This window comes from Dendropsophus ebraccatus, chromosome 6 (assembly GCF_027789765.1).
Source record: "Dendropsophus ebraccatus isolate aDenEbr1 chromosome 6, aDenEbr1.pat, whole genome shotgun sequence".
In the NCBI taxonomy this organism is placed as follows: Eukaryota; Metazoa; Chordata; class Amphibia; order Anura; family Hylidae; genus Dendropsophus; species Dendropsophus ebraccatus.
Genome location: NC_091459.1, coordinates 9,821,617 through 9,835,099, shown reverse-complemented (window position 1 = coordinate 9,835,099; position 13,483 = coordinate 9,821,617). Strand labels below are relative to the sequence as shown.

Genomic DNA, 13,483 nt, shown 5'->3' with positions numbered 1-13,483 from the left:
TAGAATACATTGTAGAAATGGCAGCTAAAACAAATGTGTTGTAAAAATATTTAGATAAAAGGTCTAATATATACCGGCCAATAAAAGGGAAGAATAAGTGAGAAACAAGTTCCAAAATATACATACTGAATTTGCCTTTCTAGGAAGTCCACGCCGATGGTTTTCTTATAATCCTTTGTAAATATTCCCTTGCAGTACCTCTGAATCATACTCGATTTCCCAACAGCACCGTTCCCGACAACCACCACCTTAATGGCCACCTCCATATCCTCTTCCAACATCTTGCCGGTTTGTAGTTCACCACTGCCGAATGAATTTAGCCTGAAGACACAAAAAAAATATACAGAAGCTTCAAATTTATAACATGAAAAAAAATGCAAGCGGTTTATATAGAAAAAAATCCTTAATCCCAATAAATACCACACTGGGGTGCAACGCCCCCTTGAGTGCAGAGCCTGACATAGCACCATTTTTAAAGGGGAACTATCAGCAAGTTAGACAAATTTAACCTGCTGATCCGTTTTTCGCAAAAAATGAATGCATTTGTGTGCATCTGTTTTGATCTGTCTTTCCATTGACTTTCATTATAAAAAAAAACGGATCAAAACAGATCCGTTTTTTTAATGGACACAAAAATTAGGTCGACTACTTTTTGTGTCTGTTAAAAAAAAAAAAAAAAAAAACGGTTACTTTTTTTAATAATGGAAGCCAATGGAATGCATCCATTTCTTTCATCCGTTTTTTGCAAAAAACGGACTGCTAAAATGTAGTGTGAACCCAGCCTAACTTCACCGAAACGGTGCAGGAAGGTATGAGACATAACTTCCTCCTTTGAGTCTCCTGTTCAATAGGGACAAAAGTTCCCCTTGATTTTTTTTTTCCTTAGCTGCATGGAGATGAAACTGTAGCAGCATGCAGTGCTGTCATCCTAAACTAAACACGCCACCGTCTCTAGGACCAGTTTTATGATGTTAAATGATATGATGTTAAATCAAGACAGTACGAAGAAGGTAGGTACTAGAGATGAGCGAACCTGGAGCATGCTCGAGACGATCCGAACCCGAACGTTCGGCATTTGATTAGCGGTGGCTGCTAAAGTTGGATAAAGCCCTAAGGCTATGTGGAAAACATGGATATAGTCATTGGCTGTATCCATGTTTTCCAGACAACCTTAGAGCTAATCTCTAGTAGGTACCGAAACAGAAAACTAAGGGCAAGTAGACATCACATTAGGTACAAGAAACAGGCCAACTATACTGATTTAGTGCAAGGTTACTGTCAGGGAGTCCTGGGGTCCGGGAAGATGTCAGTCCCTTCTCTCGACCCGCAACCCCTGTCCCTACCTGCTTGCCCCCCTAGGCTAAACCCTAGGGCAGCAACTGGGCAACAGTCCCTAGCCTAACTAGGGATACGGGGAGGTAACAGAACACACAGACAGGTATATACAAAAAAGTCAGGCAGTCCGAGTCGGCAATAGGAGGTCACGTCAAAATCCAAATCAGCAAACAAAGGGTTAACAGAGTCCGGTCCGAGCACAAGAGGTAACGCAGTACAGAGGATGAGGCAGAGGCAAAGCCCAAGTCCAAGATGTCAAATAGCAAGTAGAACAATAAGATACGCTGGTGTAGCTGGAGACCAAACATACACTGGCAATTATAGGGAGTAATTTACCAGCTTAAATGCTACCAGAGCTCCCGCCCCAGCCCCTGATAAGAGCAACTCCACAGAACAGTCTGCAGCCCTCAGGATATGCTGGGAGTTGTAGTGCCTGCAGCTGCTGTAGTTGGGTCCTAGGTGCATTATACACTGGATGCTTTGTGACATATAAGAATACATAGATCTGTGGGGGCTCAGTGCAGGGAAGTGACCCCAAAACATCACTAATAGGGGATAAGGGGAGATGTTTTTGTTCTATCCCCTATTAGTGATGTTCTGGGGTCACTTCCCTGCACTCAGCCCCCACAGATCTCTGTATTCTTATATGCCACAAAGCCTCCAGTGTATAATGCACCTAGGACACAACTACAGCAGCTGCAGGCACTACAACTCCCAGCATGTACTGACAGTCTGCAGCCCTCAGGATATGCTGGTAGTTGTAGTACAGTGTAGACAGATGTATTGCTGGACCTTCAGGGCTGATGGTTGTCACCCACAGATTGCAGCCACCAGGAGACTCTGCACACACTGATTTATTACAGGGTTGTCCTCTCAGAGACTACAACTCCCAGCATACCCTGAGAGCTGTATAAATGGAGGGTGTTCTGAGATTTGTCACAGATACAGATGAATTCAGGAAAGGAGCGGGTCAGCATGTCATGTCTCACTGGTTGTATATTGGTGGGCTCCAGGTACCCCAGTCCAACACTGGACAGAACCGGTCCCCAAACTAAGACATCCCCGGCCTCCTTCCTTCCTCCATCACGTCTGTTTGATGAGAACAGCGGGCATCAAGCAGAGGGCCCCCAAGTGCCAGGGTATATACCATGCATGTACAGTAACGTGTGTGGGGGGGGGGGCACCTCTGCATGTAAAGTGCCTAGGGCAGCATGAACTTTAAATACAGGCCTGCTTAACCCCCACGAGCACCAGAGAGGAGTCAGGAGAAGCATTAAGTCGGCTCCCTGGCAGCATAGTATGAAGTGTGTGAATCAGGTCAAAGGGATAGGGTGTCAAATTCACACACAGGGAACGAACTCTAAGGGTGGTATTACATGGGCCGAGCAGGGCCCGATAATACCTGTAAACGAGCAGCGATCTGCTAGATCGTTGCTCTTTTACTGGGCCTATTACTTGGCCTGATAATCGTTTGACAAGAGCTGCAAGGACATCGTTACCGATGTCCTTGCAGCCCTTGCTAAACTGGCATACATTACCCATTCACGTTCCAGGGCTGCTCCTGCCGTCCGCTTCTCCCGGGGTCCCGCACGCGCTCTAGCTTCACAGTGGCCTGTCAGCTGATAGGCCGCTCAGCCAATCACAGGCCGCGGCGGTCCCAGGAGCAGCCCTGGAACGTGAATGGGTAATGTATATCGTTAGTCGCCGGCCACGCACCGCTATTACACGCAGCTGTGCGCGGTCAGCGCCCGACAAAAATAGGGTCTAACCTATATCAACGATCAGCCGATGATCGTTGTCATCGGCTGTTCGTTGCATTTATTACACGGAGCGATAATCGGCCGAATCGGGCCAATTCGGCCGATTATCGTTCCGTGTAATAGTACCCTCAGGGTACTATTCCACCAACAGATCTGACGACAGATTATCTGCCAAAGATTTGAAGCCAAACCCAGGAGTGGATTTGAAAAGAGGAGAAATCCAGTGTTTCCTTTATGACCTGTTCTCTGTTTATAGTCTGCTCCTGGGTTTGGCTTCAAATCTTTGGCAGATAATGTGTCGTCAGATCTGTTGGTGGAATAGTACCCTAAGGGTGGTATTACACGGAACGATAATCGGCTGAATCGGCCCGATTTGGCCGATTATCGCTCCGTGTAATAAATGCAACGATCAGCCGATGACAACGATCATCGGCTGATCGTTGATATAGGTTAGAACCTATTTTTGTCGGGCGCCGACCGCGCACCGCTGCGTGTAATAGCGGTGCGTGGCCGGCGACTAACGATATACATTACCCATCCACGTTCCAGGGCTGCTCCTGCCGTCCACTTCTCCCTGCGTCCCGCGCGCGCTCTAGCGTCACAGAGGCCTGTCAGCTGTCAGCGGCGGTCCCGGCCTGTGATTGGCTGAGCGGCCTACCAGCTGACAGGCCTCTGTGACGCTAGAGCGCGCGCGGGACCCCCGGGAGAAGCGGACGCAGGAGCAGCCCTGGAACGTGGATGGGTAATGTATGCCAGTTTAGCAAGGGCTGCAAGGACATCGGTAACGATGTCCTTGCAGCTCTTGTCAAACGATTATCGGGCCGTGTAATAGGTCCAGTAAACGAGCAACGATCTAGCAGATCGCTGCTCGTTTACAGGTATTATCGGGCCCTGCTCGGCCCGTGTAATACCACCCTAACAGTTATAATATCAATGAGATAAGGTACTGCAATAAAGCGTATTCGCTTATGGGACATCACTCAGCTATTGCCGTCAGTCTGATGAAGAGAGTGGTGGCTATGGAAGAGCATTACTGCTTCATTCACACAGGGATAGGTGGGGGTCCTGGTGATCAGACATTTATTAAAGGGGAAAAGTTGTTTTTACGCATTACTCAGAAAGCCCAATATTTCTATGGGAACAACTACAGCTAGTGGCAGAGGGTGTAAGCAGTGACAGACCCCACCCCATTAATAGATGGATGGTCTCCTATTGTGTACTCCTTCTGGGGGACCAGCAGATTTTTGGAGCATGTGGATGGCCAATTTTAAAGGACAAGTGCCATGAAAAACTTTTTCCCAGTAATTGAAGCACATTACAAAGTTATATAACTCTGTAATATGCTTCAATCACCTATCTGCCTCCATTCCCTGTCTTTTCCCCCCTCCACCCCCACCAGGAAGTGTCCTGACTCACACAGACCTAATTACTGTCGTCACTGTCACCAAGCTCTTCTCTCCTTATCCTGTTACAGCAGCCCCTGCCTTGTCAGGTGACTTAGCTTGCTCAGTTCCCATTGGCTGAACAACTGCAAGCCATCACTTGGACTGGGGGGGGGGGGGGGGGGGGGGGGGTGCTGTAACAGGACCAAGAGCAGCCCTCCTGCTGATGACTCATCCTCACAAGGAGCTGCCTGGTGACGGTGATGACAGTAATTAGGTCTGTGTGAGTTTCTTACACTTCCTGGTGGGGGGTGGAGGGGGGAAAAGACAGGGAAGGGAGGCAGATAGGTGATTGAAGCATATTACAGAGTTATATAACTTTGTTATATGCTTCAATTACTGGGAAAAAGTTTTTCATGGCACTTGTCCTTTAAGGTGAACTGTATTATTTAATTTCCGTTATGGTAAAAAAAGCTTTTTAGTCTAATGCTGGTTAAAAAAAATATCCAGTCTGCACAGTGCCCGTTGTCCAGCAGGAGAGGTTTTCTATGGGGATTTTCTGCTGCTCTGAAATGTTCCTGACATGGACAGAGGTGGCAGCTGAGATCACTGTGTCAGACTCGGAAGAAAATAATACTTCCTGCAGGACATACAGCAGCTGATAAGTACTGGAAGACTGGAGATTTTTTTTTAATAAAATTAATTTACAAAATGAAATTAAATTTGTGAAAACCAGCTGATTTAAAATAAAAAACTATTAGTTGGAGTACCCCTTTAATTTCCCCCAACCCTGAGAGCTGAGGAGGAGCAGTAAGTGACCTGTCAGCACGGCCTCTATTCCAGCATCAAATATGAATGTAGGAATTCTGCTCCTGGATGTCTCACTTTCTGAGATCAGGTATCCAAACATAACAGGATTGCTGCTGATGTAATGGCGGCTTGTAGTCTTAGGGTTCTCACTCTCAGGCTGTATGTAGGTAGAAGGAACGCAACATGTATATATTCAAAGTGTATGAACACAATTGTTTCTATTCCCTCTATAGTCTCCTCATCTTGTATATATACTGTATTGCAATAGATGATGGCAGAATAGGATCACAGTTTTAGGTGAATGAAAAAAACCCTGTAGAATGACAAGTTTCTGTTACTAATTTTCAATTTATGTTTAAAGTGTCACTGTGGTTTTTTTTTTATTTTTGCAAAAATGAATAGTCCAGGCGATTTTAAGAAACTTGGTAATTGGGTTTATTAGGCAAATATGCCATTATCTGCATTCAAAAAGACTTTCCCCAGGTCCCCTCCCCTCCTCACTGCTCATTATCAGGAAATTATCAGGAAATCTCGACTCTTTTACATCAGTAATGCCCTGTGTAACCTATGGAGAGGGGAGGGGGGAGACTAGTCGCCAGCAGAGAACAAAGGATTACACAGCGGGACCAGTGTGAAAGCCGGTATTTAGAGGTCAGAGAGGTCAGTGCTGACTTCAGAGGAGATAGCTCGGTGATGTAGCTGTAAATTAACTCTTTGTTGTCCTGTTTTGGTGCCTCATCTCGCTTCACCCCTCCCCTCTCCATAAGAGAACCATGAAAACAGTGGGGAGAGCTTCAAACTGCTTTCTCATAATAAAAATGCATTTTTCGGCTAATAAACCAAATTAAAAAGTTTCTTACATGTAGGACAACCCTCAACAACCAAAAATAAAATAAAATAAATTGTCGGTAGTTTTAGAACTGGGTCAGACAGGTAAAGAAAGCTATTATTTTTACCTAACGTCACAGCACCCCTTTAAGGGCCACACAGTGATTTTGACTGCATAACATGGACATCATTGCATTGAGTAATCGCATCTAATGATTCCAACAAAAAGCGCCTGCAATTTAATTTTCACAATAAAGTTGCACACAAGCCAGACAAAAATATTAAGTAGGGCTCCAACTAGGGATGGTCCGAACCGAGTTCGGTTCAGGTTCGTACAAACCCGAACCCTCGGTAATGATTCCTGCTGTCTGCCCGCTCCGTGGAGCGGGCGGATCCAGCAGAAGGACCGCCTGGAAAACTGGGATACAGCCATAGCCATAGGCTGTATGCCAGTTTTCCAGGCGTTACTCCAGCGGGACTCTGCTGCCGAGCGTTCGGGTTCATACAAACCCAAACCTCAGCAAGTTTGGACCATCCCTAGCTCCAACCTATTGTACAAGGCAGCAGAAAGATCTGTCCGTACTCTCGTGTCCCCTTCACTTCTTGCTGCTCGTATACCTCTCTGTATTCTGCTAACCAGCAGCTTTATATGCAATATATAAACAATGGGAGAGATTTATCAAACATGGTGTAAAGTGAAACTGGCTCAGTCGCCCCTAGCAACCAATCAGATTCCACTTTTCATTCCTCACAGACTCTTTGGAAAATGAAAGGTGGAATCTGATTGGTTGCTAGGGGCAACTGAGCCAGTTTCACTTTACACCATGTTTGATAAATCTCCCCCAATGTCTGTATCAAATCCTAAAAATTTTGCACAATAATATAAAAAGCCAACAAAAAATATAGTAAATAAAGTAAAATTCCACTGATCCAGCATTGGATAATTCAGAATCCTGGTAATAGGACACTTGTTTCTGACCAAGATTTATCAAGCTGCCTGAAATGTACACTGACTTTTTCCTCACAGCGACCAATCACAGCCCAGCTTTCATTTTCCCAGCGGTGGTTAGGATCTAGAACATAATCTGTGATTGGTTGTTATGAGATGAACCAGACGGTATCAGTTTGATGAATCTGGGGCCTAGGATAGTGTGCATTTTTTACAAGACCAGACGTAAAAGACTATAATTTGGAAGGTGAGGGAGACTTCCTGGGTCAGAGTACAGGGCTGTAGACCCCGCTATGCAGACCATGCCCCTCCCCCACTCCCCCTCCCATTTAGTACAGGGAGCTCTTAAACCAAAGCAATGCTCTTAAACCAAGTCACAATTTTGAAAAACTGTGAACTCTTAAACCAAAACGCTCTTAAACCAAGGTACCACTGTATAACTTTCTGACACAAGTTGATTTGAAAGAAAAAGAATTTCACTGGAGTTCCCCTTTAACGGAAAGCACTAAAACTACCTCGAAGACACACAACAAAGTTATAGCTGTAACATTGACCTGGGCTTCCTCACTGTATCTTCCTTCACAAAGACGCCAGATGACAAGGAAATGACTTTGTATATGAAACAGCAATCTGAAGGGTTCTTCTGGAAAGCAGGGAACGGCTCGGTTATGGATGCTTCACATTCAGGAGAAAAATATTTTTGTTGAAAACACATGTTCAGGGCGTTAACACATGAGACTGCACTATTCCCAATCTGCTGCGTATAACAGAAACCTGAACCAGCGCCTGGGAGGAAACACAGATTTCTCCAGCACAGGAATCCCCTGCCATTGTTATGTATCTAGATACAGAGACGTACTCACCAGTCTCTGCACTCCCAGCACGCAGAGACTCCAGGGCCGATCAATGCTCCCTAGGTGGTGGGTCTGTGTGTCCCAGCTGCTGGATAGTTACCATGGGAAGGTCAAGATAAACAGAAACTACACTAGGGGAGAGATTTGGCCAAAACCTTCCCCTTCAGACACGGCCCTTGGCTTAGGTGTGAGGTCAGCAGGAAATGGTGACACCTCCCTCTACACTCCATTCATGTGTATCAAAGCTACTGCCTGTTAGTCATTACCAGTGTAAAACATGAAGGAAGGGATACTATACTGGTAACTAAATGAAGGTACTATTCAGATATAGACACATGTACACATAGAGAAGTATATGTTATATTGCGGACATGGAGAGAAAGGAGCTGCTGCACCTCACACCTATGGCTGACACTAATGCCTCTCGGCTACATTTAAAATCCAAAGCCAGGATGTTGTTATATAATTTGATCAAACCATATTGCCCCATGTACCACGTGCAGGTCTCCTGGTTCACATGGGTCCCTACACTAACTCCACACTGTGTCTGTCAGCGACTGCTAACCACGCAAAGCGAGCACAAGCAGGGAAAGGAGGCTATAGAATGGCTATGCAACCCCAATGTCACAGGACCAAACCCCAAGGGCCCCCCCCCCCAAATCCAGCAGGTGCTGCCCTTGGAGAAAGCAGCCACCAAGCAACACAAGTGTGACCCCAATTAGCAGGAAGCATCTGTGCACACATGGCAAGTACCTCTTATTCTTCCCATTCTACCAGCAGGAGCCATGGATAGTAGTCAGACCTTGTTCACACTTGTGTTGCTTGGTGGCCGCTTTCTCTGCCGGCGGTGCCTGCTGGGTTTGGGGAGCCCTTGGGGTTTGGTCCTGTGACATTGGGGTTGCAGGGCAATTCTGTGGCCTGCCTTCCCTGCTTGCGCTCGCTTTGCGGGGTTGGCGGTCGCTGACTGACACCGTGTGGAGTTAGTGTAGGGACTCATGTGAACCAGGAGACCTGCACGTGGTACATGAGGCAATATGGTTTGATCAAATTATATACCAACATCCTGACGTTGGTTTTTAAATGGATGGCCGTCATTTAATGGCAAAAAATGTCCGTTATTTCAAAACAATGGTCATGGTTTTAAAATAATGGTAATTATTTGCCATTAAATGACGGCCATCCACTAAATTTCAACAGTGTGTGTGTGAACAGAGCCTTTCTGTGTTTTCAATCCACTCCCGGTTTTGGTTTAAAAATACTGAGCAAAAATACAGTGTGTGAGCATAGACTTAAAGTGTAACTATCGTTTTTAAAAACTTTGACGTGGCATAGCAACATGTCAAAAGTTTTTAAAAACGTCAGTTACACCTTCGTTCTAGTGATTGGCGGGGTTCTCAGGAGGGGACCCAGACATTGCCCCGAAGTACTGGAGTGCTTCAGGCTGGGCTGCTGTCAGGGAATAAGCTATCACCACGCGCGGGAAACGGGCCATGGTTCAAAAAAAGGACCGCGGCACTGACATTCCCATGCTGGTCCATGCATATAAAAAAACTTAAAGCGATGTACCTGATGGTACATTCACTTTAAAATGAGTCACAAGTATGGCCAGGTGGTAGGGGAAGCTAATCGTATGCTGGGCTGTATAACTAAGGGTATAACCAAGGAGAATCAGGAGAAATGACTATTGTGGGTATAACCAGTAGGGAGAGGAAGATTGTGATCCTGCTGTATAGAGCTCTAGTGACATCACATCTGGAATACTGTGGCCAGTACTGGAGACCTCACCTATACAAAGATACTGATAAAATAGAAGGAATCCAAATGGTGGTTGGAATCTGTATAGTCTGAAGGAAAGGGGGGGACATGATCAAAAGCTTTAAATGTGTTAAAGGGCTAAATAAGGTTCAAGAGGACCCCCCGCTGAAAGTCAATTTCCCCCGAGTTGTGATGACGTCACAACTCGGGGGAAAGTGCCTGTCCTGGATGATGGACTGGCCGCTCAGGCAATCAGTGACTAGAGCGGTGTCCAGTCCATCAGCTTGGTTGTTACTTGGACACCCCAGAGATCCTGGAGCCCGGCGGGGCACCCGCGGCCGCTCCTGCTGCTCATTGTGGACACGGGGAGAGGTAAGTTACTACCTCAAATCAATTTCGCCCCTCCCCCCTCAGGCTGCTGGCTTTTAGAAATATTTAATATTGTATAATTTATGTTTTATTTGTAAGTGGCAAAATTGTGAAAATTGTCTTGGCTACCAAGGGTGCAAAGTATTCAAAGAGCTCTGGCAGCAAAAGGGTTAGTGAACTCAGGCCCTCAGCGTATAACCAAACTGTAAACTAAAGCCTTGTTCACACAGTAAAGTTTTGTTGACATGCTTCATACCACACAATAGACTTACCTGCCCTGGAAAACCCCAAAGCAAATCTGCATGAAACCCTGTGCAGAATGTGTTACAGACTCTACCCCCCCCCCCCCCCACACACACACACACGGATTTCAGTGGAGAAATCTGCAACATAAAGTGACTGCAGAAATGCTGCACCACAGCTCGCTTTATGGCAGGAAAATCTCCGCTCTGAGTAGATGAGATTCCAAAAATCCCATTTACTTTGCCTTTTACTGCTGTGGTTTTGCTGTGTGAATTTCTACAGAAAAAATCCATCTGGTGTGTTAGGATTCCTAACAGGTTTTGGCTACAAAATCTTCTTTAAAAACAAATGGGAATGAGTGCTAAACCGGTCCCACATACTGTATACTTCTGTAGGGCTAAACAGGTCACACATACTGTATACTTCTGTAGGGCTAAACACGTCGCACATACTGTATACTTCTGTAGGGCTAACCACGTCGCACATACTGTATACTTCCTTAGGGCTAACCACGTCGCACATACTGTATACTTCTGTAGGGCTAACCATGTCCCACATACTGTATACTTCTGTAGGGCTAACCATGTCCCACATACTGTATACTTCTGTAGGGCTAACCACGTCCCACATACTGTATACTTCTGTAGGGCTAACCACGTCCCACATACTGTATACTTCTGTAGGGCTAACCACGTCCCACATACTGTATACTTCTGTAGGGCTAACCACGTCCCACATACTGTATACTTCTGTAGGGCTAACCACGTCCCACATACTGTATACTTCTGTAGGGCTAAACACGTCGCACATACTGTATACTTCTGTAGGGCTAACCACGTCCCACATACTGTATACTTCTTAGGGATCAAACCATGTCTCAGATACTGTATACTTCTTAGGGCTAACCACGTCTCAGATACTGTATACTTTATAGGGCTATCCACATTGAAGCCTGTATACTTCTGTAGCCAGTGACAACACTCCAGTTTTAGGAACCAGCTTCCCCCAAGTCCTGGCTCCTCTCCCTACAATGTGCCTGGATGCGGAGCTGCGGGTAGGGGAGGATGCAGACATTTCTATATTCAGGTGTCAGGGGGCTTCATTCCTCCACTGATGGGTGGGCTACCCTTCTGCCTCCTGTACAGGTGATGGTCTCTGGGTTCGGGTGGAGTACAGCCATGTAGACAGACATGGAGGGGGATTGTGTGTGACACTATGGGCTCGTTCACACAGAGCAAAAGCAGCTGAATTTCTGCGCTGAATCAGCGCTGAAATTTCAGCCGTTAAAATAGGTGCAGAGCTAATTTCCATTGTGTTGAATGGAAATTCTGCTCTGCAATTCACACGGTGGAATTTCTGCACTGAACTAATCCGCTTTCCGCCTATATCGGTAACAGAGGACATGAGGGGGATTGTGTGTGTGTGACACTATATAACAGAGGACATGAGGGGGATTGTGTGTGTGTGACACTATATAACAGAGGACATGAGGGGGATTGTGTGTGTGACACTATATAACAGGACATGAGGGGGATTGTGTGTGTGACACTATATAACAGAGGACATGAGGGGGATTGTGTGTGTGACACTATATAACAGGACATGAGGGGGATTGTGTGTGTGACACTATATAACAGAGGACATGAGGGGGATTGTGTGTGTGACACTATATAACAGAGGACATGAGGGGGATTGTGTGTGTGACACTATATAACAGGACATGAGGGGGATTGTGTGTGTGACACTATATAACAGAGGACATGAGGGGGATTGTGTGTGTGAGACTATATAACAGGACATGAGGGGGATTGTGTGTGTGACACTATATAACAGAGGACATGAGGGGGATTGTGTGTGTGACACTATATAACAGGACATGAGGGGGATTGTGTGTGTGACACTATATAACAGAGGACATGAGGGGGATTGTGTGTGTGACACTATATAACAGAGGACATGAGGGGGATTGTGTGTGTGACACTATATAACAGGACATGAAGGGGATTGTGTGTGTGACACTATATAACAGGACATGAGGGGGATTGTGTGTGTGACACTATATAACAGGACATGAGGGGGATTGTGTGTGTGACACTATATAACAGGACATGAGGGGGATTGTGTGTGTGACACTATATAACAGAGGACATGAGGGGGATTGTGTGTGTGACACTATATAACAGAAAACATGAGGGGGATTGTGTGTGTGACACTATATAACAGGACATGAGGGGGATTGTGTGTGTGACACTATATAACAGGACATGAGGGGGATTGTGTGTGTGACACTATATAACAGGACATGAGGGGGATTGTGTGTGTGACACTATATAACAGAGGACATGAGGGGGATTGTGTGTGTGACACTATATAACAGGACATGAGGGGGATTGTGTGTGTGACACTATATAACAGAGGACATGAGGGGGATTGTGTGTGTGACACTATATAACAGGGGACATGAGGGGGATTGTGTGTGTGACACTATATAACAGAGGACATGAGGGGGATTGTGTGTGTGACACTATATAACAGAGGACATGAGGGGGATTGTGTGTGTGACACTATATAACAGGACATGAGGGGGATTGTGTGTGTGACACTATATAACAGAGGACATGAGGGGGATTGTGTGTGTGACACTATATAACAGAGGACATGAGGGGGATTGTGTGTGTGACACTATATAACAGAGGACATGAGGGGGATTGTGTGTGTGACACTATATAACAGGACATGAGGGGGATTGTGTGTGTGACACTATATAACAGGACATGAGGGGGATTGTGTGTGTGACACTATATAACAGGACATGAGGGGGATTGTGTGTGTGACACTATATAACAGAGGACATGAGGGGGATTGTGTGTGTGACACTATATAACAGGACATGAGGGGGATTGTGTGTGTGACACTATATAACAGAGGACATGAGGGGGATTGTGTGTGTGACACTATATAACAGAGGACATGAGGGGGATTGTGTGTGTGACACTATATAACAGAGGACATGAGGGGGATTGTGTGTGTGACACTATATAACAGAGGACATGAGGGGGATTGTGTGTGTGACACTATATAACAGGACATGAGGGGGATTGTGTGTGTGACACTATATAACAGAGGACATGAGGGGGATTGTGTGTGTGTGACACTATATAACAGGACATGAGGGGGATTGTGTGTGTGAGACTATAT

The 13,483-nt window shown here is 45.8% G+C and overlaps 1 protein-coding gene across 5 annotated transcripts in view; it reads right to left on the bottom strand.

Moving 5' to 3' along the window:
* RAB23 (RAB23, member RAS oncogene family) overlaps positions 1 to 13,483 on the bottom strand; it is a 34,318-nt gene that overhangs the window by 12,390 nt on the left and 8,445 nt on the right. For 4 of the 5 annotated variants that reach the window (XM_069974477.1, XM_069974473.1, XM_069974475.1 and 1 more), the window contains exon 2: positions 127 to 321. In XM_069974477.1, coding sequence (XP_069830578.1) covers positions 127 to 281 — 155 coding nt within the window. In that variant the 5' untranslated portion in view covers positions 282 to 321. Of the gene's footprint in view, positions 1 to 126; positions 322 to 7,927; positions 8,005 to 13,483 lie in introns of those variants that run through there. The other variant, XM_069974474.1, reaches the window with a different exon arrangement.